This window comes from Rattus rattus, chromosome 13, assembly GCF_011064425.1.
Source record: "Rattus rattus isolate New Zealand chromosome 13, Rrattus_CSIRO_v1, whole genome shotgun sequence".
Lineage (NCBI taxonomy): Eukaryota > Metazoa > Chordata > Mammalia > Rodentia > Muridae > Rattus > Rattus rattus.
This window is the reverse complement of record NC_046166.1, coordinates 12,450,885-12,478,297: the sequence shown is the minus strand read 5'-3', so window position 1 is coordinate 12,478,297 and position 27,413 is coordinate 12,450,885. Positions and strand designations below refer to the sequence as shown.

Below are 27,413 nucleotides of genomic sequence, written 5' to 3'. Positions count from 1 at the left end.
CTGCCAAGTGCTCTTCACTGTGGGGCCATAATGGAGTATCAGCTGCTGCCATGCCCAGACCCCGCTGGTGACTCTGGCATCACTGGTAGAGGCAGCTCAGTTCAGTGCTGGACCACTGCCTGACCCTTGCCTCACTTGGCATCAGTAGGGAGCCATGAGGCCTTCTGGGAGCTCTCCTTCCCTCTCTATTCCCTCCCTCCTCTTTCCCTCCCTCTGCCTCAAAGCCTGGCAGGACCACAATGAAGCTCTCTACTCTCTGCACAGGGACATCATCCTCTTTGCTTGGCCATCTGACCCTGTTGTTGCTGGAGCTGTGGGGTGGAGCCTGGCCTCTGGTGGCCATAACAAGTCAGGCTGAGCCATCCATCCCCAGGGTCAGTTAAAGACACAGGTGCGTCCAGGCTGGGGCTCTGTTGGACTGGTGCTCGCCTAGCATGCGTGAGGTCCTGGGCTCCATCTCCAGCACCACATAAAGCAGGCATGGAGGCATACAGCTGTCACCTCAGCACCAGGGAGGTGGAGGCAGGAGAATCAGGAATTCAAGATCTCCTTGGCTATACAAGTTTGAGTTCGGTGTGAGCTCCATGAAACCCTGAATCAAAACTTAAACCTGGGAGACACAGCGTGGCAGTGCAGGCCTTTCAATCTTAGTCCTGGGGAGGCAGAGGCAGGTGGGTCTCTCTGAATTCCTGGCAAACCCGGTGTGTATGGTGAGCTCTAGGCCAGCCAGGGCTACAGAGTGATACCCTGTCTCATCAAAGGCTGTGTGACCTGAAAAGGATGGTCTGGTGGCTAAGAGATGGCTTGCTACGCTAAGCAAGCATAAGGCTCTGGATCCCCAGCCCCAGCACCCACATGAAAAGCATTCTGGGCATGGCTGCACCTGGTTGTCATCGTAAGGCTGGGCTGGGTGAGTCCAAACAGGAGGATGCTGGGGCTCACCGGCTGTCAGAGGGACAAGGTTTCTCTATATTTATATGGCCTTGGCTATCCTGAAACTCACTCTGTAGACCAGGCTGGCTTTGAATTCATAGCCCTCTGCCTGCCTCTGTGCCCCACCTCCCGCAAGTCCTGGGATTAAAGTCATGTGCCACCACCCCCTGGTCCCTGGGGAAATTCTAATGTTTGGAGACCCTTGTTAAATATTCTGATAGGTAAGGGAGGGGCAAAGATGCCACCCTGTGTATGTATGTATGCCCACAGGAATTTATGTGCACCTTGTGTGTGCAGGGCCTGTGGAGGCCAGAAGAGGACATTAGAGTTTCTGGGACTGGAGTTTCAGATAGTTGTGAGCTTCCATATGGGTGCTGGGAACTGAACTCAGGTTCTCTGCAAGAGCAGAGTGGTCTTAACCTCTGACTCGTCTCTTTAGAACATCTTCGTTCTTGCCAGGAAGTTTACAGTGAATTAGTCTATGGGGAGTCCCACAGTGGCCTGCAGAATTGGCTTGCATGATGTGAGCCTGCCCATTTGAACACTGGGGATGAAGAGTTTGGGGCTTTACACAGCCCTGAAACCTGAGGCCTTAATATTAAGCTTAACCTGACTTCCTTCCAAGATGCTCTGCTGCTAAACTTGATCTGCACTGGCCCCACCCAAAACATGTGGGAAATAAGAGTTCATTTCTGTCTTCTTGATGTCTGGAAGGTTAAAGAAAGGCTATTGGGAAATCAGAGAAGAAATGGTTCTGGGGACAGGTGTATGTCCCTCCACTGTGGGCAATTGCAAAGCCTGCTCACAATCCTCTGCTCCACAGAGAAGCCGGGCCGGCCTTGGGCATGAACAAGCCATAGCATGGGTGTGTAGAGGTCAAAAGACAACTTTTGGGACTCTGTTTTCTCTTTCCACCATATGGGTTAGGATATTAAATTCAGATCATTGGGGCTGGTGGCCAGGTCAGTACCTTTATGAAGGACCAGGCTGACTCCATCTTGGGCTTGAAAGCCATCTCGTAGTAAAGACAATCCAGGCTCAGTCCTGCTTATGATTACGTCTCTGTTTCTCAAGGCTGGGGCTATGTCCCACCTGTAGCCTTAACTACAGATGGTTCTTTCTGTACTACCTGTTTCAGGAAAGGACAACCGTGTCTTAGTTTCAAAACGTTGTGACTACCTTGTCATAACATGTCTTTGTTTCAGGTGGGTGTTATGACCAACCAGTTATCCTTATGATCTGCTTCTGTAACCCAATTTGCCTCCCAAACCCTCCATTTGGAAACCCCTCATCCTGAGTTATGAAGACCTAATCTTCCATCCCAGTTTAGTGGCACTCTCCTTTAATCCCTGCACTTGGGAGGCAGAGGCAGGTAGGTCTTTGTGTTCGAGGCCAGCCTAGTCTACATACTGAGTCCCAGTCCCAGGACAACCAGGGCTACAAAGTGAGACAGACACTGTCTCAAAACAAAAATGAAAAACAAGGGGGCTGGAGAGATGGCTCAGTGGTTAAGAGCACAGACTGCTCTTCCAGAGGTCCTGAGTTCAAATCCCAGCAACCACATGGTGGCTCACAACCATCTGTAAAGAGATCCGATGCTCTCTTCTGGTGTGTCTGAAGACAGCTACAGTGTACTTAGATATAATAAATGAATAAATCTAAAAAAAAAAAATGAAAAACAAAACAAAACAACCCCCCAAAATAAAACAAACTTCTCTTCTGATGATGTCTTAAACTGGCCTTTAGGGAGAGACAACCCATGTACGTAAATTAAAAAGCTTGCTTTAACTAATTGCTTGCTTTAATTATCTTGATCCTGATTTGGGTTGGTGGTCTTTCTCCTCGAATCTGTGGGATTAACATTTACCCATTGAGCCATCTTGCTGGCTTCTTTGTTCAGTTTCCACAAAGGAATCAGGGAGGCAAGATTGAACTAAGGATTGCTCTGCCCAAGGCTTGAGCAGGCTGAGTAACTCAGGTCACTCTGTTCTCCACTGCCTTACTACCCTTCCTGAGCTTCAACATACAAATTTAACAGCTAAAGTGCTCTGTAACCTTGTTCAAAGAGCTTGACCTCTCTGTGTTAGTTTCTGCGTTCCCTTTGATCTGTGGTTGTGTTTATTGTTCGATTAATTCACCAAAGAGTTAGCAAGGACAGGTTCTACGGGGATGTCATAAGATCTCATGAAGGATAAAGCTTGGACCCAGAGATGTCACTTTCGGAAAGTCAGATAGATCGCGTCAGAAGGATTGTACTTTGCCTTCCCACGCTTTGCACTCGAGCTCGAGTAGCAGAGGGAGGCTGAGTGATCTGAGTTTCTGCCCTTTGTGTCATCTGCAAGGGGGAGCAGTAAGGGAGGGACGGGCCGAGAAACAACCAAGAGTCCTTCAACTGTCAAGGTCCAAGTTCAGGGAAGAGTAAAGCTTCTGCGTTCCACGGGAACCTGAGGAATCTGCACCGAACGTACTAGATCATCCCGGGCAGGGAGGATCGTTAAGGTCTGCACCTGGCGCGCTCCCCCCTGGAAGCTGCACCGCCTACGGCTGCTGCGATTGGTCCCAGGACCTGTACATCTTTTGTGTCGCAGTCAATCATCGTCGCCCTCCGGCTACACCCTCCGATCCTGCAGCTTCGCCCTTGCCCCGCGCGCCAGCTAATTTGGAGTTCCGACCTTGCTCTTCAGCCATTGGCCAAGAGCGCTTGTCTCCAGACCCCGCCTCCTCCCTTCAGTTATTGGCCAAAAGCGTTGCTTGTTTTCTGCAGAATCCAATCCTCGCTTCTGTCTCCTTGTGCCCCGAACTCTCAGAGAACAAGAGCCGCCTCTCTTCGTAGCTCCACCTATGCCCCTTGGCAATTGGCCGGGAGCTCTGTCCATTTTCCGCGGGTTCCAATTCCTGTATGCCTCCTCACCAGGCCTCACCCCCTAGTACCCCTTGTGGAACGCTCGGAAGAACCAGGGCCGCCCCTCCACGTAGCCTCGCCCCTTACTTTAGCGATTGGTCAAAACGGATGTCCGTCTGCATCATGCTTATCAATTCTTGCCGTCTCCAGCGCTGATTGGTCATAGAGTAGCCAATAGCAGCACAGCATGGGCCCCGCCCGGACCTCGGGCTTCGAGTCCGCGCGAGGCGGGGCTGCGGCGGCTGAGGCGGCTGTGGCAGTAGCGGCAGCGGCGGCGACGCGTCCGGGCAGGTGAGCGCGACCTAAGGAGCGCAGGCGCCACGGGGAGACGCTGGGTGGCGGGGTTCTCACGACCCGCGCTGAGAGGAAGCGCGGCATGGGGTCTTTTCGTTGTGACAGCAGTGTCGCGAGCGTGGAGAGGTGACAGATCCCTTCACACACACTGTTTAGCGCGCCCTCGGGGTCCCCACGGCCAGGCCGAACCCCGATTTCACACCGAGCTGCCCTGCTGGTGACAACCCCGGTGAGGCCGAGGTGGCCGCATACGCAACCCACATGCGTGCCTCCCTGACCCGCTGCGTGTCCCTCCTTCGGAACCCGGGTGGAAGCTTCGGGTGCAAGCTTCGGGTGCCACCCGGCTGCGGCTGCTCTCTGCTACACACGTGCACCTGCGTGCCTCTCCCCGTCCCCGTCGCGCAACCAGCGTTTCACTCCCAAAGCAAAGTCCACCTAACTTGTGGTTTTAAATTCTTTATTCTCTTTTCGTCCCCAGTGTACTTGTGCGTGGGGTGGTTTGTTTTTGGAGACAGGGTTTCACTGTCTAGAGCCAATTGGCCTGGAACTCACAGAGATCTCCCTGCCTCTGACTCCCAAGTGCCAGGATTAAAGGTGTGCACTACCACTTGGCTCTGTTACTGTTTTAACAGGACTGTTTTAGTTTTGTTTAGGTCTAGTTTCTCATTTTATTGTATTTATTGACTGATTAGTTTGGAGTCAAGGTCTTTCATTATAACCCAAGTTGTTCTTGAACTCTTATAAATAAGAGCGTTTGAGGGCAGGTGAGATGGCTCAGCAAACTGATTGAACTGACTGCCAAAAGTTATCCTCTGATCTCTACATGGGCTCTGTGGTGCAGACACACACACACACACACACCAGTTCTTGACACAGCATGATGGTATTTATCAGTCATCCCAGCACTGGGCAGGTAGAGGTAGGAAGGTCAGAAGTTCAAGGTTACTTACACCACACACACACACAGTGAATTTGAGGTTGGAGTTCCGTTCCTAGCACCACATAAACCAAGTATACACACTTGTCATCTCAGCACTTGGCAGTGAAAGCAGGGGGATCTGGAGTTCACGTCTAGCCTGGGTTACACAGAGACCCTGTCTGAAAGACCAATAACAAAGAAAAAAGCCAGGACTGGACAGCTTTCGAGTCATTTCTGGACTTAGAATAATCCCATCTCCCTGATGCTCAGAACAGTCCCCGTTTCACCAACCAGAAGTCTGAAGCCTTCAAATGCTGCTGCAGGCCCTGCCTGTCCCCCTCAAGCTACCTCCTGTCAGAGACTGGCTGCTGCTATTTATCTCTCTGGAGTTAGTGGAGGAGGGGAGTCCCCACCATACTCCACCCCATTCCCAGGCATTTCTCCCAAGTCGTGACTGATTGAATCTGGAAATGCTTAGCTGGAAGGGACAGCCCCAGGTGGCTGCCTGAGCTTGTGTCTCCAGGCTTTGGCGGGGGCGGAGGCCGGTGGGCGGGGGTGGGGGATTGCTGAACATCTGGGGTGCTGCTGGTTGCGGTTGGACCAGGCCTTCTCTGTGACCTGCCCAGGCTCCTTGCTGCTGTTCAGCAGTAAGGAAATACTTCTCAGAGTTGGGAGGGCTAATGTTTCAACGGCTTAAAGCTTCAATGCAAAAAGGTGGGGGCCTGGATTGGGGAAGGAAGATTTTTCTGGCAGTCTTTTGGTTCTCCTGAGTCCAATTTCCATGTGTGTAGCATAGGAGGACAGTGGCTTTGTTGTGGAAAATCAGTAAAGGTCTTATTTCCTGTAAGGCTGGCCCAGTGCAGTCACTGTCAGTGGTCTCTCGGTTCCCTGAGGATGGTGCCAGAATGTCCCTCCTGGTCATGTCACCTTCAGCTTCTCCTGTGGGAACTGTAGCCTTTGGGACTTTCCATTTGATTTCAAGCAAGGTCATGGAGTACAATTCAGTAGTAGGATACTTCCTTAGTATTTACAAAGCCTTGGGTTTTACCCCAGCCTTTCAAAGGAAAATTATAATATGTATATGGAGTATGTACACACACACACACACACACACACATATATATATATATATATATATGGTTTTTTATATGAGCTATGTGCATACGCATGCGTGTATGAGTTTAGTGTATGTGATAAGGCACACAAACACAGAACAGGGGAGGATGTCTGGTATGGCTCTGGCAACCATGCCTGGCTTTTTACATGGGTGCTGGAGATTTGAACTTGGGTTTTCACGCTTGCGTGCAGCAAGAGCTCTTACCTGCTGAACCATCTGCTTAGCCCCTCTGAACACATGCTTTTATACACACATACATAGCATGTGTACATAAAACTAGATTTTCATGCTATAAGTGACACAGTTTAAACACCAGGGTATGTTAGCAATGGTGGATTTAATTCTATTCCTTGGAAGGCAGAGGCAGGAGGATTTGTGAGTTGGAGGCCAGCCTGGTTTATGTAGTAAGTTTTAGAACAACCAAGGCTATGTAGTGAGACTATTTCCAATAAATCAGTATTGTCGGGCATGCTGTGCACTCCTGTGAACTAGTACCAGGGAGACTGAGGCTAGAGGGTAAGTTCTAGGCCAGCCTACAATACATAGCAACACCCATTAGAACAAAACAAAACAATAAAAAAATTAGTTATAATCACATGAGTATAGTGATAAGGCTTGTAGTCCCAGATGAGGGAAACTGAGATGATATTGAAGCCAGTTTGAACTATATAGTAAGACCTTGTTTCAATAAACGAAACAACGAAAAATTCCCAGAAGTGCCTGTTTTATGCCCACTACCATCTTAGCATTTAGGAGGAGGAGACAGGAGTATAAGAATTCAATGTCATGGGATTGGGGATTTAGCTCAGTGGTAGAGTGCTTGCCTAGCAAGCGCAAGGCCCTGGGTTCAGTCCTCAGCTCCGAAAAAAAGGAAAAAAAAAAAAAAAAGAATTCAAGGTCATCTTTTACTGAACTGAAAGTTCAAGGTCTTTTCGGGTTACTTGAGACCATGTGTCAAGCAAAGAAAAAAATAACAGATATCAAAAATAGCAAGATTGGAGGGTTGGGGATTTAGCTCAGTGGTAGAGCACTTGCCTAGCAAGCGCAAGGCCCTGAGTTTGGTCCCCAGCTCAAAAAAAAAAAAAAAAAAAAGAAAAATAGCAAGATTGGGCTGGAGAGATGGCTCAGCAGTTAAGAGCACTAACTGCTCTTCCAGACGCCCTGAGTTCAATTCCCAGCAACCATATGCTGTGGTGGTTTAAATATGCTTGGTTAGTGTGTAGTACTATTGGAGGTGTGGCCTTGTTAAGTGTGTCACTGCGGGCATGGGCTTTAAGACCCTTGTCCTAGATGCCTGGAAGCAAGTTTTCTCCTTGTCTGCCTGCCTTTGGATGAAGAGGTAGAACTCTCAGCTTCTCCAGCCCCATGCCTACCTGGATGCTGCCATGCTCCTGTCTTGATGATAATGGACTGAACCTCTGAACCTGTAAGCCAGCACCAATTCAGTGTTGTCCTTTATAAGCTTTGCCTGGTGTGTCTGAAGACAGCTACAGGGTATTCAAATAAATAAGTAAAACAAACAAACAAACAAACAAATGCAAGATTATAGCTGACTATGAGAGCTACATGGGTTCTTGCTACAGTGAAGCCAGATGAGTAGCAGGTCCCCCATTGGTGGCTCTTTAAGCTGTTGCCTCTAGAGTAGCCATAAGAATGTGCATGTGTGGTCAGGCTCTAGCTGTGCAGCCCCTCAGCACCCATCTTCATGTTTAGGTTCAGCTGCCAGGGCCAGGCCAAGGAGACTGACTGTCCATTGTTCTCTCAGGGAGAAGGTGGAAGGCCTGCTTCCTCCAGTAGCCAGTTCAGACAGGATTAAGGGCTCAGGCCTACCCCTGTGGCAGGTTAGTCACAGTGCTGGAAAGTCTTTGATCTGTCCACTTCCATGTCCTGGCTCAGGAAGCTGGCCTCACAACAAACTTTGGATCCTCTTCCACAGTGAGGTGAAAGGTCAGGGCATCTCATAGTCCCTCTCTGCAAAGTGCTCAGAAAAATCTTGGCGAGGAATCAAGGTGTGACCTGTTGTCCTGGGGTGGGGTGCTGGAATTGGTTTCCCCTTTAACACAGAAGATGAAAATCACCTATGTTTGCCAAGTTCTCTGACCCCGAACAGTACTCCAGTACTTGATATTTTAGGATAAGGCACCCCAAGAAAACCAATAGTGAGGCTGGGAAGATGGCTGACTACAGTGCTTGTTGTGCAAACGGGAGGACCTTAGTTCAATTTATAGAACCCCGGGGTGGGGAGGTAGAGACCAGTGAATCCCTGGGGGCTTACTGGCCTCCCAGCCCCACTTAACATGACAGGCTCTAAGCCAATGGGAGAAATACAGTTTAAGAAATGCTAGAGCAGTGGTTCTCAACCTTCTCGGGGCTGCAGCCCTTTAATACAATTCCTCATGTTGTGGTGACCCCCCAACCATAACATCTTGTTGCTACTTGATGAGTGTGATTTTGCTACTCTTATGGATTGTAATGTAAATATCTGATATGCAGGACATCTGATATATATGGATCTGATCCAAAGGAGTCATGATCCACTAGTTGAGAACCGCTGGTCTAGAGCAAGATGAGCTGTTAAGAGCACCTGTTTTGGGGTTGGGGATTTAGCTCAGTGGTAGAGCGCTTGTCTGGGAAGCGCAAGGCCCTGGGTTCGGTCCCCAGCTCAAAAAAAAAAAAAAAAAAAAAAAAAAAAAAAAAAAGAGCACCTGTTTCTCTTCCAGAGGACCCAGGTTCAAATCCCAGCACACAAATGGTGGCTCATAGCCATCTGTAACTCCAGTTCCACTGGGATCTGACACTGTCTTCTCACTTTCTGTTTTTGTTTTTGTTTTTTCGGAGCTGGGGACCGAACCCAGGGCCTTGCGCTTGCTAGGCAAGTGCTCTACCACTGAGCTAAATCCCCAACCCCATCTTCTCACTTTCTTAGGTACAAGTGATACACAAACTGGCCTGGAACTCTCCATATAGACAAGCTGGCCTCAAATGCATAGAGATCTGACTGCCTCTACTTCCTGGGAGCTGGGAATAAAGTTATGCTTAACCACATCAAGCCCTTATTGATTTATTTTTGAGATAGCCTGAGACAGGGTCTCATATAGCTGAGGCTGACCTCGAACTACCTCTCTAGGCCTTAATGTCTAATTCCTCCTGCCTCTACTCGCTAAGGTCTGGGATAAGTGAATAAGGTGAAGAGTGACTGAGGGAGGCACCTGATAAGGACACGTGTGTAAATGAATGCATGATGCACATAGACACACATGCACATAAACATGCATGCATACTGTTTACATACCTGAGCACACACACAAGAAGAACTGTTTGCCTGTTGTTTTGGTGCTGGAATGAAGGCCAGGAATTGGTGGCCACTAGGCAAGCTTTTGACCAGGGAGCTATCCTCCCAGCCCCATTTGTTATCTGTTTGTGAGACAAGGTTTCTCTACTTAACCCTGGCTGCCCTGGAACTCACTCTGTTGACCAGGCTGGTCTAGAATTTTCACAGATATTCACCTGCCTCTACCTCCTGAGTGCTAAATTAGGGAGTATGCTACCACCGCCCAGCTACAAAGTGTCTATTTCTTTGAAAGCTGGTGAAATGACTTTGTGGGTAAAGGTGTCTGCAACCAAACCTGATTCCCATCCCAGCTCCCAGGAAGAGGAAGCCGTCAGATCTCTATGCATTTGAGGCCAGCCTTGTCTGTATGGAGAGTTCCAGGTCAGCTATGGCAAAGTAGTGAGACTCTTTCTAAAGGACAAGTAGGTACAGGTTAGAGCTACATTTTCAGAAGACTGGGGCTACACTGCCCCCACTCACATGGTGGCTAACTCTAGCTCCAGCTGAATCCATTGCCTTCTGCTGCTGGGTGGCTAGCAAGCTCCTGGGATTTTCTTGGTTTTGCAACCCAATATTGGTGTTACAGACACACAGGGCCATTTACTTGTGGAAGGATGGAGTGGATGTGTGAGTGGGGTGCATGTGACACGGAACAAGTGTCAGTGGAGAACAAAGGACTTGTGAGAGTTGATCTTCTGCTGTGTGGGCTGTGGAGGTGGAACTCAGGATTACAATTTACCTGCTGAGCTCTCTCATATACCTACAACTTCCCTACCACCAAGTCATCTTCCTGGACTCAGAAATGCAGTCAAAAGGTTTTTTTTTTTTTAAGATATTTTTGTTTTATGTCTATGAGGTTTTGCCTGCATGTTTCTATACGCCTCGAGTGCTCAGTGCCAAGGAGAGGCCAAAGATGTCAGAGCCCCTGGAACTGGAGTTACAGATGAGATGCCTGTGAGCTGCCGTGCGTGTGCTGGGAATGGAAACTCTGTCCTCTGAAAGAGCAGTCTTAACCACTGAGCCAGTTCTCCAGCCCCAGAAATGCATTTTTAATTTTAAGTATTAAATGCCTAAGAAGTGAGAGTCTCACTTCTCACTGGTGATGGTGGTGCTATATGTCTGTAATTCCAGAATGCTGTGACAGAAAGACCATTCCAGACTAGCCTGGAATACATAGCAAGATCCTGTCTCAAGAACAGACACGGGCTGGAGAGATGACTCAGCGGTTAAGAGCACCCGACTGCTCTTCCAGAGGTCCTGAGTTCAATTCCCAGCAACCACATGATGGCTCACAACCATCTATAATCAGGTCTGGTGCCCTCTTCTGGTGTATCTGAAGACAGCTACAGTGTACTTATATATAATAAATGAATAAATAAATCTAAAAAAAAAAAAAGAACAGACACAAAACAAGAAAGAAAGGAAGAAAGAAGAAAAGAAAAGCAAAACAAAAGCCAGGTATCCTTTAGTCTCAGTGCTGGGGAGGCAGAGGCAGGGTGATGTCTGAGTTTGAGGCCAGCCTATTCTATTGAGTAAATTTCAGGACAGCCAGGATTACACAGCTTTTGTCTCAAAAAAGAAAAAAAGATCCTGACTAAAAGATAGATAGATAGACAGACAGACACAGACAGACAGATAGACAAATAGATAAAATAAAAAGAAAAGTATGGGGGTTGGGGATTTAGCTCAGTGGTAGAGCGCTTGCCTAGGAAGCGCAAAGCCCTGGGGTCGGTCCCCAAATCCAAAAAAAAGAACCAAAAAAAAAAAAAAAAAAAAAAAAAGTATGTGGTGTGGGAAGAAAGAAAGTGTATTTTAAAAAGTAGCCAGTAACAGGGTGGTTACTGTAGACTGTTGTCCTCCTGATTCTCCCGGGTCATTATGCTATTTTTAAATGTGCCTGTGGACATCTGTTTTCTTACTGAGGCACCTTTTGCTGTGACTGTCTGCAGCAGTGCTCACAGCCCAGAGGCTTTTGTTTTGTGAGCAGAGGAGAAGGACAAACTTTTACTACAGTCCGTTGTTCTGTTGTTTCATTGTTGGCTATTAAGCTTTCTCTGTGCCACACTTGAGAGGCAGAGGCTAGTGCATCCCTGAGTTCAAATCCAACATGGACTATATAGCCAGCACTTGAGAGGCAGAGGCTAGTGCATCCCTGAGTTCAAATCCAACATGGACTATATAGCAAGATCTTATTTCAAAAGCCACAAAAGAAAAGTTTACTGTTCTGACTTACATATGAGACTTTGCCTAGGTTTATAGAGGAAAAATGTAAGTACTGTGGATTGGCGTCACCAGCAGGCACCCACAAGGGTCTTGATGTGTATCCGAGGATGTCCAGAACCTCACACCTGGCATCTCAGGAGAAAGAGACATGTCATTGAGACACCTGTGAGGTAGAGGACCAGCAGGATATGACGTGGCTATAAGCCAACCCCCACCAGGGCTGTTGGTAGCCACCAGGCCAGTGACAGACTATCCTGAGTCTCCAGAGGGATCTGGTCCTGCCAACACGTCCACCAGACTTCCCAGGCAGACAGAAGACACTTCTCTGCACTTTCACATCACCTGCGACATGGTAGTTCATGATGGCAGCTACAGGGAGTGAGTGCTGTAGTGCTCCTGGATCCTCTGACAATTGGCCTTGGAAATGCCCAGCAGCTCAGTGCAGGGGTGGACCATAGAGACCCTGCATCAGCCACTGCATCCTCCTCTGCAACTCCTGGTTCTCTCATCTCACCCTGGGGAAGCCGTCCCAGTTCTGCTGCCTCCCAGGCCTTTCCCAGAGCAGACAGCACTTAAACATGGCAGGGGACAGTTAAAGTGTCCTCCCAGCACTCAGGATGGGAAAGCAGGAGGATCAGCAGTTCATGGTCATCCTTGGTTATATAGCCATGTTGAAGGCCATGCATAAGACTATTTCTCAAAAGGTTGGCCATGGAGGCACATTCCCTCAGGCCCAGTGCTGGGGAAGCAGAGGCAGAAGGATCTCTGAATTCAAGGCCAGTCAGGGCTACACAGTATAACCTGTCTCACAAACAAACAATCAGGAAGATGGCAGAGGAGCATTGGGCCGGGAGGTGCATGGCCCATTTGGTCCATTGGTTGTAAAGGGTCCCTGCCTGTCCCCTTGCTAGGGAGCGTATTTGCAGCACATATCACTTGCCTAGGAATATAGTGACAGATGGGAAAGCAAGTAGAGGTCACATGTGGCCTCTGTCTTGTCACAGCAGCAGTGTGATCTGTCCCCGTTTGGGGAAGGATTAGCATGATGAAGAACTTCATTGGGCAGCAATGGAGACATGCACACAGACAGGAACAGGGCTGGGAAGACTAAAGCACCATGCGGGTGTTGTACATCTGGGCCCTTGCTAGACTCTGGCCTTCCAGGATCCCCCAGCCTATGTGGGAATCAACCGGAAAGGAGTAGGGGAGTCACTTGACTGCTCAGGGCACAGGTAATGCTGGGGACAGCAAAGACAGGACTTTTAGGATGAGCTTCAGAGGATGTAGAAAATTTCCTAGCAGAGCAGAGCATGAAAATGTGGGGTTGAGTATGTTCAGGTAATTACCCACCTGTCCACTGAGTAACTGTGGAGTGGCCAGGCGCCCCCCTCATCTGTGTGGTGAGAACGTGGACCTTGGAGATGAGCAATAACTGAAGGGGACCCAGCATAGGAGCTTGAGTGCCTTGGCTTATGTCATATCCAAGGGTCACTGGTGACAGTGTGGATGCGCAAGAGCAGAGGACAGTGACTCTTTGTACAATTATTTACTTGTGTGGTGGGGGTGTGGGGTGTGTGTGTGTGTGTGTGTGTGTGTGTGTGTGTGTGTGTGTGTGTGTGTTGCAGCATATTGTGGAGGTCAGAGGTCAAATGGCAGGAGTCTGTTCTCTCAGTTTTCCAGGTAGGCTCCAGAGAATGAGCTCTGGTCGTCAGGCTTAGCAGCAAGTCTTTTTTTTTTTTTTTTTTCCTTTCCCTTTCCCTTTTCTTTTCTCTTTCTTTCTTTTTTCTTTTCAGTAGTGGAGCTGGAACCCAGAGATAAGCAATCTCCTACCAAGCTATATGTCCCCCACTCCTCTATACACATGTACTTTTTCATCTCTGAGAAAGAGTCTTGCTATGCTGCTTCAGCTAACTTGAAATTTGCCATGTATCATCCCACCCTGGCTGTCCTTGAACTTGTACCTTAGATTCCAAGTACTGGGTTGGGAGGTGTGCTATGACCAGAGTCATCTGGATCTTTTAAGATGTGAGTCACTGTGAGGCGTGCTTAGAGTTCCCAGCCAGGGTTACAGTCACAGTCTTCAGAGTACGGAGTGAGGAGTTCCTGTCTGTTTTTGAGGCTGGCAGGCAGTCAGGGTTAGCAGACAACAGCCACCATGCCAGACACACCAAACTCTATGATCTAGAAAAGAAAACAACCCTTATCATTGGCAGACAGATGGTAACTGGCTTCTGTTGGCTGTCACTGTAGGACCCACAGTAGGCTTGGAAATCCTGTCAATGAAAAGGTGCCTCTTCACTTACAGGTTGGGGCTGTCTGCAGCCCTCTGGCAGAGGCACAGAGGGCATGGGCTGCCCTCCACTACCCTGGCAGGTGGGTAGCCAGAGTCTGACAGTAAAGGGTGCTGATGATGGAACCCAAGTTCTCCCCCATGGTAACTGTGTGCTCCTCACTTGATGCCCCCACACTGTTGTCCTGTGAGCTGTTGCCCCATCAGCCCTCACCCACTAGAGTGGAGCAGTAGGGAGAATGCAGTCACAGTGCTGAACTGTTTGCGGGCACCCATGAGGCAGGAGGGTCACTGAGTTGAGGCCTGCCTAGTCTATAGAGTGAGTTCCAGGCCAGCCAGGGCTACATAGAGAAACCTGTCTCATGAGGCAGGAGGCAGGGGGAGCAGCCTACCAACAAAAACAGGATAGAAGATACATAAACCAATGTGGGTACTATAGGCCAGTGTGTTTTCTGTTCCATAGTCATCTGGCTTCACCCCACCCCAGAGCAAAGTGATCCCAGAGAGCAGAGCACAGAGCACAGAGTGGCCACTTGACCAGGAGATGCTTAGCTGTCCTTACTTTAACCTGGAGGTCCAGGCCCAAGCACTGACAGAAACCCTGTGCTGTGTCCTAGGCTCACTGTGAGTACAGCTGACCTGCCCAGCACTGGGACAAGAGCAGGACACAGCCAGTGTCCCCATGGCCATCAGGTCTTGAGCAACAGAGGCTGAGGAGAGGAGACAGGAGGCAACATAGATCCAGGGAAGCAGGATGGAGATGGTTTGGGCAGTATGTAACTTCTGATGCTTTCCAAGAGGGAAGGATACACGGAGTGACTAGTAGATCCACAACAAAGCCTGGTGGCTGCGACTACAGCGACAGACCTACAACACTGCCCTCTGCTGTCATATGTGAGCCTTGGCTCTAGCACGGTCATCTGCCGCTCTTCCCTCCCCCAGTGCTCCCCTTCTGTACAGTGGTGCATCGTCTGCCTACAACCTGCGTGTGTCCTCCCTGAGTGACAGGATACCGGACAGTGCAAAAACAAGCAGAGCAGCCCACAGTGCTGCTTAGGAAACTGAGCATGCTCAGTGCCGATGCTCTTTGTATTTGGCCTGGTGCCTGCTCAGCAAGCTGCCTACACCCTCAGCTCTTGTAGACAATTTCCGTGTTTGCTTTTCAAGTCACCACGGGTCACTGTCTACTTGACCTAACTGGCTGGTGCTGGGAAGCAGAGCGTCACAGATGGTGAGGCTCTTTCTATAGAGTGTGGGTGTTGGAATCACATGTCCTGACCTAGCATGTCTAGCCAAACCCCACCCAGATTTGTCTGGGGACAGGATCTCCAAAACACCAGCTGGCTCATCTGTTTCTCTTCCTTGCCTACAAGGTCTGGTCTTGAGCCTCACTAGGGGCAGAGTGACTATTATCCCTTGAGAAGAGTATATAGAGCCCAAGCCTTAAACTTGACCCTCCTCCATCAGCCTCCCAGTGCATGGTGACAGGCTGTTTGGCAGCACAGGAGATGGCAGGCAGCACGTTGCATTGGCTAGGAAACTGGCACCCCACTAAGTGCCATTGCCCCAAGATTTTAAGAATCATGCGGGGTTGGGGATTTAGCTCAGTGGTAGGCGCTTGCCTAGCAAGCGCAAGGCCCTGGGTTGGTCCCCAGCTCGAAAAAAAAAGAACCAAAAAAAAAAAAAATCATGCAAGCTTTGTCTTTCTTTCTTTCTTTCTTTCTTTCTTTCTTTTCTTTTCTTTTCTTTTTTTTTTCCGGAGCTGGGGACCCGAACCCAGGGCCTTGTGCTTGCTAGGCAAGCGCTCTACCACTGAGCTAAATCCCCAACCCCACAAGCTTTGTCTTTCATCCTCTCTTGGAGGTGTCTTCTCTGGCCAGGCTGTGGCAGCCAACAGCTTGGGTGTCTTCATGCCAAGGATCAGAATCCTGGCCGCAGTCCCTCACATGTGGTTTTCCCATCCCCTTTCCTCTATCAGGCAGCCTTGTGGCATGGGCCCACAGCAGGGGCAGGTTAGCCAGTCCATGGCCTGGTGGTCCAGACACTAACTTCTGTCCCCATCCCCAGACATGAGCTCGGAGAGGGACTCCTGGCATGTTGGAGGGCCTGCATCCAGGGCACTGAACTGCTCAAGACACTGCCTGTGACAGGGTTATGTTCTGTCTGGCTGTTTGAGAATTGATGTCCATGTCTTCCCCCCCCCCACTCCCACCCCCACCCCCATCCTGTGGCTGTTCCTCTGGGATAAGTAAAGCCTTAATTAAGGAACTCATGGCTTTCTAGGACAGGGCTGGACTCCCCAGTTAAGAGATCTCCTGCCGCTTTGGAGTTCAGTGCTAGGCTTGACTGAGCTTCTCTGAAAAGAAAGGAAGATACCTCAGTAGCAGGCAAGTGGGCAACCACGTACCCCAGTGTCCTGGCTGGTTTGTGTGTCAACTTAACACAAGCTGGGAGCCTCCCTTGAGGAAATACCGCCATGAGACCCAGCTGTAAGGCATTTTCTCAACTAGTGATCAAGGGGGAGGACCCACCCATTTTTACTTGTGTATACATATCTGTCAGTACGTGTGTCTGCCACACTGGGTGTAGGTGCCTGCAGAGGCCAGTAGAGGGTGGTGGTGTACTGAAGTTGGTGTAACTGGAGGTGGTTGTGAGTGAGTTGCCCAACGTGACATGATTGTCCTGGTTAGGGTTTCTGTTGCTGTGATAAACATGACCAAAAGCAGCTTAGAACTCAGGTCCCAGGCTATCACTGAAGGGAGTCAGGGCAGGACCCTGAAGGCAGGAGCTGATGCAGAGGGTGTGGAGGGTGCTGCTTCTGGCTTGTTCCCCATGGCCTGCTCCACCTCCTTCCTCCCTCCCTCCCTCCCTCCCTCCCTTCTCTTCCTCCTTCTCTTTCTTTCTTACTTTCCAAAGCAGGGTGATGCTATGTCACTCTGGCTATCCTAGAACTCACTGTGTAGACCAGGCTGGCCTCAAATCCACAGAGATCCACCTTTCTCTGCCTCCTAAGGGCTAGGATTCAGGGTGTGTGCCACTGTGCTTTCTTGTAGCACCCAGGACTGTCTGCCCAGGGACAGCCACCCACAGTGTGCTGGGCCCTCTGTTTCTCCCGGACTCAGGCTAGGGCCCATATCGAGGGCAGAGTTGGGAGTGGGCTGCTTCACAGCCAGAGCTGCTTCTGCCCTTACTGCTGCAGGTCTGGTCTGCAGCTGCTGATCGTCACATTGTACTGCGTGTTGGTTCGTCACGTTAGTTCACTTATTTGTACTTTTATTTGTTGGTTCTGAGACGGCGCCCCAGACTTCCCATGTGTCAGGCACACACGAGCTCTGCCACTGAGCCCCACTCCTGTTTGAGCGGACGTTTTTTCCACAGTGGGGATTAAGCTTTGAGCTGCAAGTATGCTAGGCTGGTGGTGTCCCACGAGTGATCTGGGCAGAGGCTATCCCCTGAGCCACAGCAGCCCCTCACTGTCGGCTTCTAGGCCAGTGCTCTCCCCCTAGCTTTCCTTTACATTTTCACCTTAGGCTGACCTGACCTTCAGTTTACTGGCTTTGGACTCAGGTCCCCCTGCCTCAGCCTCACAAAGTGGTAGGGTGATAGGCCTGTGCCACCAAGCCTGTGATTGGGTGGTGAAAACCATGAGACCAAGACCTCAGAAGGCAGTAGTGCATACTAGCATCTCTGTTGTTCCTCCATCCCTGCTCCCCTGAGGGCCAGTGGCCTGAGGTGGTGGGACCTGAGCTCAGCTGGCTGTGCTGGACTCAGTCTTCAGGACAGTGCAGGGAGCAAGGCTTCACACGACTTCTTTCTGCAGAAACAGGCAGCTGGTCTAGGAGAAAATAATAATTTCCTCAATATCTCTATGGATGGAGCTCTTGGGTCTAGACCACCCTGGACTGGTAGGGGTGCTGGTGCTAGGTGGCTCTGGGCATATATGTCCCCTGACCTCCAGTTTTTGCCATCATGATAGTCAGAAGGGTGTCCTGCTTTTCTCCTCCCTGCGTTGTGGCCTCGGGCAGCCTTTTTCCGTCTCTGATCTGCTAGCACTAATTCAGAAAAACAGACTGTGATGGTCATTGTACTGGCTGGTTTTATGTGTCAACTTGACACAAGCTGGAATTATCATAGAAAAAGGAGCCTCAGTTGTGGAAACACCTTCATGAGACCCAGCTGTAAGGCATCTTCTCAACTAGTAGTGATCAAGAAGTGTGGATGATGCCGTCCCTGGGCTGGTGTCTTGGGTTCTATAAGACAGCAAGCTGAGCAAGTCAGGGGAAGTAAGCCAGTAAGACACATCCCTCCATGACCTCTGCATCAGCTCCTGCTTCCTGACCTGCTTGAGTTCCAGTCCTACTTCCTTTGGTGATGAACAGCAACATGGAAGTATAAGCTGAATAAACCCTTTCCTCCCCAACTTGCTTCTCGGTCATGATGTTTGTGCAGGAATAAAATCTTGACTAAGACAGTCATGTACAAGTAACAGAAAAAAAACAACGTTTGTTGTGGCAAAACTCTCAGCCCAGGGCATAGTGGCCTCAGAGTTGCCCTTGTGAGAATGGTGAGCCAAGAGTCACATGAGGTAAAGGCCATTGGAGCTGGCCTAAATGAGCCTCAGAGTCAGCAGCTACCTTTGGCTGGATAGTCACCATTTTGCTGAATCTAGTTCATCTCACGCCATCCTTCTTGTTCCTTAGGACTGAGCCTCCCGAGGTTAGCACGCCTGGGATGGATAATGGTGTGCAGGAAGGCTCGGTGCGCCTGGGAGAGGATGCTGAAGCCGTCCTGGCCGGGGCCGTCTCCACAAAGGCAAGTAGTGCCTTCTCCCGGGGGGACATTGGTCCTCAACCTTCCTAATGCCGTGTCCCTTTAATACAGTTTCTCATGTATTGCTGCTATTTGATAATTGTAATTTGCTGCTGTTAGGAATCATCATGTAAGTATCTGACGTGCAGGATATCTGATACGGGACCCCTGTGAGAGGGTCGTTCACCCCCCAGGTGGAGCACCACTGCTGCAGGACCATCTCCGGGGTTCCTACTGGGTCAGCAGAACATAGCACAGTCCCTGCCATCCTCACTCCCTGATGCGTGGCAGGTACCCATTTCCGCCTGTGTTCACTGTAAGGGTCACAAGAAGATACCACTGCATGCACTGTCACCCAAATCCTGGTCGATAAACAAATCCAGCCAGGCCCAGCATTTGGCAACAGGCTGAGACCTTACCCAGAGCTGAGAGCAGCACTGGAGAGCTGGCGAATGCAGAGCAGGGGTGCCAGGTTCACCCCTGAGGCCCTTGAAGTACCCCACTAGTAAAGCTGGGTATGCTAGGATGTCACTCCAGCAGAGCTCAGTAGTCTAAGGCCCAGGATCATGAGTCCCAGGCCAGCCTGCAGTGTAAGCAAATCCCATCTCAAAAGCTTCAACAACAGCAGTCAGCTCAGCCCACCCTGTGGACCTCTGCCACAGTGGCAGCCCTGCTGGACAATCCAGGCTGGCACAGCCCTCGGGCCTCCCTAGTTCTGGCAGGTGCTACCCAACAGTCCCAAAGTCCATGGTGTCAGTGGCTGAGCTGGCAGCACCCTGTGACCATCCTGACCTTTCCCTGAGTTACAGGAGCCACCTGGGACTGCCAGGGGGACAAGAGGATGCACTCACCAGGGCCAGGTTGGAGGTCACTAATGGGGTACTTCAAAGGATGTGTATGCAACCATCTGCATTCCAGAGTCTTCCAGGACTCTGCAGGAACCCGCTGCTAGCACCACTCCCGTGAACACCCTCCATCACCTCCCACACTCCCCTGCCACTGGACCCTAAGGGGGGACTCCCAGCCAGGCACAGTGTACACACCTGACACTGAGCTCCACCAGCTCAGCTGGTCAGTGGTCGCGCATGCCTTAAACCTAACACTCACACAGGCAAATCTCTAAGTTCAAGGCCAGCCTGGGCTACTTCCAGGATAGCCAGAGCTACACAGAGAAACCCTGCCCCCAACCTCCAAGATGGTTCCAGAATGCCACACTACAATTATACAGACAAGGGGAGGGATGGGGAGTCAGGGACTGCACACAGGAGTCATGAAAACTGGGAAGGTGGAGGATGGTTTGGGACATTTTGCAGGGTAACTGTCACCCTCACCCAAGAGGCTGACCACACAAGTAGCAGTGTTTGAAACAACACTGAGGCCGAGGGGCCTGTAGGAGAGGTGGGCCAGGGAGAGTAGTGCTCACTTGGGTGGCTGAGACAGGAGGATTGCCTATGGAATGAGACCCTGTCTCAAATCAGGGAAAATGACAGTTACGTGGCACACGCTTTTAGTCCTATTGCTCAGAAGGCGGAAGCAGAAGAATCTCTGAGATGAAGCCAGTCTGCTCTAAGTAAACAAATTCCAGACCAGCCATGATTGCATAGAGGGACCCTGTCTCAAAACAAACATCAAGAGAAAAAGGGCGGGGAGATGGTTCAGTCAGTGAAAAGGTCTTTGTCAAGCATGAGGACCTGAGTTCAGACCCCCAGGACCCACATGGAACCGTGAAGCCTGTGTGTGTGAGCCACACTAGGGCACGGAGGCCTGGAGATGGGAGGATCCTGGAGCTGGTTTACCATTTAGTCTAGCTAAAACAGCCCACTGAGAGACGAAAAATGGCAAGGACACCTAATGCTGACCTCTGGCCTCCACACACACCAGTGCACATGAGAACACAAACATTAAAGGCACTTGGTGCCTCTCTGGGCCTTGGTCCCCTGATGAGAAGCCCCTCTATGAGGCCCTGACCACTTTGTTTTTGAGACCTTAACCTGGAGTTCTGTTGCAGAGAGACCACAGGCAAGTTCTCAGCTCCCTGCTCTCTGGAGCCCTGGCCGGTGCACTTGCCAAGACAGCAGTAGCCCCCCTAGACCGGACCAAGATCATCTTCCAAGGTAACCGCTGTGCACCTGCCGTGTGCAGTGTGGAGGTGGCCAGGCAGCACTAACCCCCTTCTCCTGCCCAGACCGCCTGTAATCTAGGTCGGCCTTGAATCTACAGCAGTCCTGCTTCGGGCTCCTAAGTGCTGGGGTCATTTGTGTTTGTTACCACACCCAGCCCCTGTGTTCTTCAGAGACACCAATCACTGCTTTAGGACACCTTCCAGCACCTTGAGTCAGCCTCACCCACAAAGCCTTTGTTTCTAAACTCAGTCACCTTTCCAGAGTCTGCCTGAGGACGTGGATGTAATTTGGGGGACATAGCGTAGAACCCACATCCCTCCCTAGCTGCCAGGGAGACCTGAGTAAGGCTAGGCCTTCTATTGATGGTCAAATAGTGGCAACCTCCTTCAGCTGTTGGGAGAGAGGGCTGTCCACTGCTACTGCACCTCAGTGTGCAGTCATAGCTCGAGTCACCTGCTAACTGAGCTCAGCTGTGGCACCAGGCGATTTCCTGCTGAGGGCTAGAGAAATTCTCAGGCTTCACATAGGGGTTGGGGCAGTGTTGTCCACTGGCCATACCGGACGCTCTTCTCACCCTCAAATCCTCTGGGCCATGTAGCTCAGCCTTCTGCTTCATAGAGGACTGAAGACATCATGTAGTGTGGAGCGGGGCAAGCCTGTGGTACCACAGAGTGCTAGTGCACCCATGCAGGATGGGGCCTGGAGAAGGAGAGGGCAGACCCAGACAGCCTTGGGACTTGTTCTCATGAGACCCAGGTTTGCTGGCAGCAGAGTCAGCGAACTGGAGTCCCTCCTAAGTGTGTGCCCATAATACTCAGCGGCTCATCCCAAGCCCTGGCTGCCCTAAGGTGCCTGGTGTTGGTGCCACTGCCCTTCCTGGGGAAGAAAGGACGAGGGCAGGCTTAGGCAGGATCCTCCACTTAGTGCACTCCTGTCCACTGCTCACACCAGCCCCAAGCGCAGGTCAGGCCCCAGAGCCCTAGGTATTGGGGTTGCAGACCCAGGAGCTTCACAGTCACATCTCATGGTCTCTTTGCTTTTGTTCCTTCCAGTGTCTTCAAAAAGATTTTCTGCCAAGGTGAGTTGCTAAAGGGTCTGGTGGATTGGGTGGTCGGGATGGCAGCTTTCCAAGGAGACCTTTGTGCACAGGTCTCCTGGGGACGGTTGAGACTACTGTCCTGTCGCCCTAACATACCTGTCGGGTGAGACTTCGCAGTCTACCTTTAAACTAGAATGCTTAGACCAGAAGCCATGTGGTGCGTACCAACCTTACAGCACCCCCACTCTGTCAATCACCAGCGACTGCATTTGAGGGAGACTGAGAGCAGGTGCAGGAAGTGTGGGTGGAGCCTCTGCTGGCTGGGCAGGCCTGGTTCGGGGACACCACCCCCTCTCTGCATTTGAGGGCACTCCTGCATGTGTGCTTAGGTTCGGTGGTGGCAAAGAGGTTCTGACTCCCTGTCTTCCTCAGGAGGCCTTCCGGCTCCTCTACTTCACCTACCTCAACGAGGGCTTCTTCAGCCTATGGCGTGGGAACTCGGCCACCATGGTGCGAGTGATTCCTTACGCAGCCATCCAGTTCAGCGCACACGAAGAATACAAACGCATCCTGGGCCACTACTATGGCTTTCGTGGAGAGTGAGGCCTGCTGGTTCCCTGTCTATCTGGTCCTGCCCCTCTCTACAGGGCCCTATCCATCCCACACACCCTCTTTGGGCTCTGGCCCTCACTCACCCTTCCTCCAGGAGGGACTGTGGCCCCACTCGTCATCCTTCCCCTCAGTCACTGCCCTGTGCAGTCTGCTCATTCAAATACCGCTCTGCTGAGATCTGATTCCCAAGGGTGCAGGGCACCGGGTAGCCCCAGCCTCAGGGAAGACATCTCACTATTGCAGGCAGGGAAGGAGGCAAGAGGCTGCCTTAGATATTGGCCTAAGAGACCCCATAAGTTGCTCCATGTCCCCCAGGCTGAGGTGTGGGCAGCCACTGTCCCTACCTAGGTCTCAACTTACTCTGCCTGTCCACAGAGCCCTGCCCCCATGGCCACGCCTCCTGGCTGGCGCCTTGGCAGGAACCACTGCGGCTTCCCTCACATACCCTCTGGACCTGGTCAGAGCAAGGATGGCTGTGACGCCCAAGGAGATGTGAGTCTACCACAGGGTCCATGCTGGTGCTGCTGGATGTGGGGTGCTTGTTGGGGATCCCTCCTATGAGTGAGATTCTACAGGGTTCCAGAGAGCATCATTTGTTAAAGACAAAACACCTAAGGGTAGCGGGGCCATAGTGGCATATGCTTTTAATCCCAGCACTCAGGAGTCAGAGGCAGTCTGATCTCTGAGTCTGAGGCCAGCCTGGGGTACTTAGCAGTTCAGAGGTAGGACACCTGCTTGGCACATGCACAAGGCACTGGTGCCAGCCGAGTGATTGCAGTGTGGGAGGCCAGGCAGGTGGTGCTATCCATGGACTCCCTCACTTTGTCCTGGACAGGAGGAGTGATGGGGTGCAGGCACCAAGCCCTGTCACATGGTCTTCGTAGGTACAGCAACATCTTTCATGTCTTCATCCGCATCTCAAGAGAGGAAGGACTGAAGACCCTTTATTTCGGGTTCACACCTACTGTGCTGGGTGTCATTCCCTATGCGGGACTCAGCTTCTTTACGTACGAGTCACTGAAGAGCCTACACCGAGGTAAGGAGAGATGGAGAGAAGAGATGGGACCTCAGGGAACTGTCCTTGGGGACCCTCCATCGAGATCCAGAGCCTCACAAGAGGTCAGGCAGGGACCCAGAGCCCAATTCAAAGACATCCTCTGTCCATGGGACCCAGGAAGTTGGACCATAACCTTTAATGTGTCCATTCATTTCATTCAGTTATTTAGAGAGGGCTGCACTGTGTAACACAGGCTGGCCTCATGTTTGCCTTGTAGCCAAGCAAGACCTTAAACTGTGCCTCATTCTCTGACCTCCAGCACTGGGGTCACAGGCCTGCCTCTCAGATTCATGAGGGGCTAGGGATGAAACCCAGGCCCTCTTGTATTGGAGGGAAGCACCCTGCAGACAGGCAGCAGCCCCAGCCCCCAGTGTTCTATTGAACAGGAACGATCTAGAGAAGTTGAGGCCTCTCACTGGGACTATGGGGGGCATTCCGGAAATGACTTCAGAATGCAAGAGTGGTGGGTGGACATTCAGGGAGAAGGAGGCAGGAGGAGTGCTATAGGGTCAAGACCAGCCTGTGCTACCTAACAAGACCATGTATCAAACACTTGGGAAGATAGTGGCCTATTTGTGTGGACGGTGTCTTGGACCCTCGAGGAGCCCTAGTGTGTGCAGTGGCACAGCGTTTGCGCAGAGCCTGACCTCTTCCCACAGCTCTCCCTTGGCACTAAGGCAGGCCACCTGGATGCAGATGCTGTGCACAGCTGTCACACTGTTCAGCTGGCAGCAGTGACAAGAAGGAAGTCTGCACACAGCTCAAATGCAGGATGTTGAGACCCTTTCAGTCTAGCTGGGTGTGGTGGCTTGTGTCTGCTGTCCCATGCAGGAGGCCAGGCAGGAGGATGGGCATGAGGTGGAGGCCAGCCTGGGCTACCCCTGACACTCTTGTCACAGAACACCAGCTGACAATAGAACCTGTCGTCAGAGCCTGTGCTGTACTTGTACCAAGTGGTTGTTGATCCCTGGCCGTCTTGATCTGAGAGTTGGCAGCAGCATGCTTGTCTGTCCTCTTCCTGTGGTGTGGCTGTGCTAGGGCTCTAGATGGAGTGGTAGATGGCCGACGTCCTCAGCAGGACACTAGGACGGAGACCACATCCACACAGCTGTAGCGACAGTCCTCACTAGCTTACTGAAGTCAGGCGTAGGCATGTCCTCATGCAGGAGGACACTGTATAGCCCTGTACTTAAGGGGCCAGGCATCCATGGGGATCCTGGGATTCACCTCCACAGGTGATGGGTGGGGACCTGTACCCCTGGGGGGGGGAACTACTGCACATGTAGCCCAGGCCACCTTGTAAGTCTCTCTGTTGCACAGTGTGTGTAATGCTAGGTGAGGGTGTGGTCAGTGGTCAGAGCATTCATCTGGCGTGCACGAGCCCCTGGGTCCCATTCCCAGCATGAGAACTAAGAAAGGGTGGCCAGGAAGCGGGGCCTTAGTTTCTGCAAGTGTGGCACTCATGTGCCCTCTGCCCTGCAGAGTACAGTGGTCGCCCGCAGCCCTACCCCTTTGAGCGCATGGTCTTCGGGGCCTGTGCTGGCCTTATCGGGCAGTCGGCCTCCTACCCTCTGGACGTGGTGCGGCGGCGCATGCAGACAGCAGGTGTCACAGGCCACCAGCACGGCTCCATCCTGAGCACACTACGCTCCATTGTCCGTGAGGAGGGCCTGGTGCGGGGCCTCTACAAAGGTCTGAGCATGAACTGGCTGAAAGGCCCGATTGCTGTGGGGATCAGCTTCACCACTTTCGACCTCATGCAGATCCTGCTGCGCCAGCTGCAGAGCTAGGCTAAGACAACCGTGGACGGTGAGCTGTCAGACCAAGGGCATGCAGCTGTGTGCCGGCAGCAGTGCTGTGGTACTTTGAGGATGGGCAGGAGGGCGGGACCTGGCTTGGGGCTGTGGGGCCCATAGCGAAGTGCTGGCCCTTAGGGTGTGACATTGTGATGATGGATCTTGGCTGTCCCCTCCCTTCAGTTCCTTGCTATTGGCTGGTGAGTCTCCTGAGGCATCACCCAAAGGCCCCTAATGGGTCAAGTGCACTTCCTGGCTCTGTGTCCTTTGACGTGCTGCTGACTTTAGTGCCCATTGGCACACCAGGCTCAGAGCCCATCCCTTCTTACCATGACGGTGCCTGGCCTGCAGATGTGATGGCTGTTCCTTTAAGCCATGCACTGGAGGGTCTCAGCTTGCTCAGTGGTGGCCGTACTTTTGTCCCTCAGTCCTCCACCACACCTGCCCACCCTCTCCCCGGTGACAAATGGCTGCTCTTGCTCACATAGCTTTCTCCCCAGAGCACTGTGCCCATCCCATTCCTGAGGGCTGCACATGACCGTTGCCAACTGCCTGGCTTGTAACCTTTCCAGGAGGCCCCATGGCCACCAGGCAAGGGGTCCAGTTCTAACCCACTGGAAGTGCCTATGTGGGTGTCGTCACTCATGGGGGGCATCTCCCAAGGCACACCAGTCAGGCCACACGCAGGCCCAAAGCCTCTTATATGCACAGCATCCATGGAGGTGGGCTCAAGCTCTTGAGACTGCTCAAGCCAGAACTCGGGGCCTTCTGTGAGGCTCTGATACCCATCGGGGCTGTCATTCAGCCAGGCCACATGAAGCCCCAAGATGGGTGGCTTTTCCTGTATGAGTGAGTACAGATATATCCATGGCCGGGGTATAGGGACTGGCAGGGTCCCCAGGGACCACCAGCCAGCTTTCTCAAGAACTCCTGGGGTTCCCTTGGTGTCACAGGAACCTATTACCTTTTCTGGGGTCTGGGGTTCTGGATTTAGGGTCTTTGGGACAGTCCCAGTTATAAGCCCTGGCTATCCTGCTCCTCAGTGTTATCTAGGCTAGCCTCCAACTTACAGCAGTCCTCCTGCCTCTAGTTTCTAGTTTTTAACTTATCCTGCCCCAGGTCTGCACATACAAACCCCCTATCCTGTGCAGTGTGGTGACCTGGGTGTTGATTCCCACAGCCAGATGGACGGACGGCAGCCGTCTCACATGCAGGACCTGAGCAGGGTGGCTTGACCTCCAGGCATGTGCAGTTCTTGCTGTGGTCCTAGCTCGTTCTGTATTTCTTACCTTGTGCCTGTGATGCTCGGCCATCTCTCTGCCTCCTCGTATGGTGATGGGCATCCCCACCATGTCCCCCGGTATCCTGGCAACCTCTGGTGGCTAGAGGGACTGTGCTCTTGTGAGTGTACTGCCCACTCTGTTCCCTGCCTGGCCCCATATTGGGATGGAGAGGCTGGGCACTCCATGCCAGGAGGCTGGAGGTGACGGAAGCTCCTGGGCCACCCCAACAGGTTGCACCATGTAGATGGCTCAAGCCCTGCATCAGGCAACCGGCTGGGCAGGAGACGTGAGGGTGTCATGGGTCCCTGATCTTCTTGCTTCCCCATATACCCCCAGTAGCTCTGGCTTAGGGGCTCTCTGCCTCTGTGGCTGCCCTTCTCCATGGTCACTGTCCAGTCTGGAGTTCTATTTTGATGCCATGAAGATACTTTGTTTATATATGTTTATATATTTTGAAGATTTGTGCCAACAGAGTATATTTAATAAAAATTTAATAACTCCTGCTTCTCACTCCTTCAACTCTGGCTCATCCCCCCAATCTGAACCTCAGCCCTGGAACAGGGTGAAGCTACTTAGCACTTTTGTTTTAATTTTTCCTAAATAGTTTCTCAGTGTAGTCCTGGCTGCCCTGGAACTTGCTTTGTAGACCAGGCTGGCCTCTCTGCCTCTACCTCCCAAGTACTGG

At 51.5% G+C, this 27,413-nt stretch overlaps 1 protein-coding gene across 1 annotated transcript; it reads left to right on the top strand.

Annotated features, from left to right (window-relative positions):
- Positions 1-4,073: 4,073 nt before the first annotated feature.
- Positions 4,074-27,238, top strand: Slc25a42 (solute carrier family 25 member 42). The gene is made up of 8 exons (XM_032918959.1): positions 4,074-4,126; positions 18,710-18,821; positions 20,827-20,932; positions 21,994-22,019; positions 22,413-22,579; positions 22,968-23,084; positions 23,477-23,628; positions 25,132-27,238. Exons 2-8 carry the CDS (start codon positions 18,741-18,743, stop codon positions 25,437-25,439), a joined length of 957 nt encoding a protein of 318 aa, XP_032774850.1. The 5' UTR covers positions 4,074-4,126; positions 18,710-18,740; the 3' UTR covers positions 25,440-27,238.
- Positions 27,239-27,413: the final 175 nt, after the last annotated feature.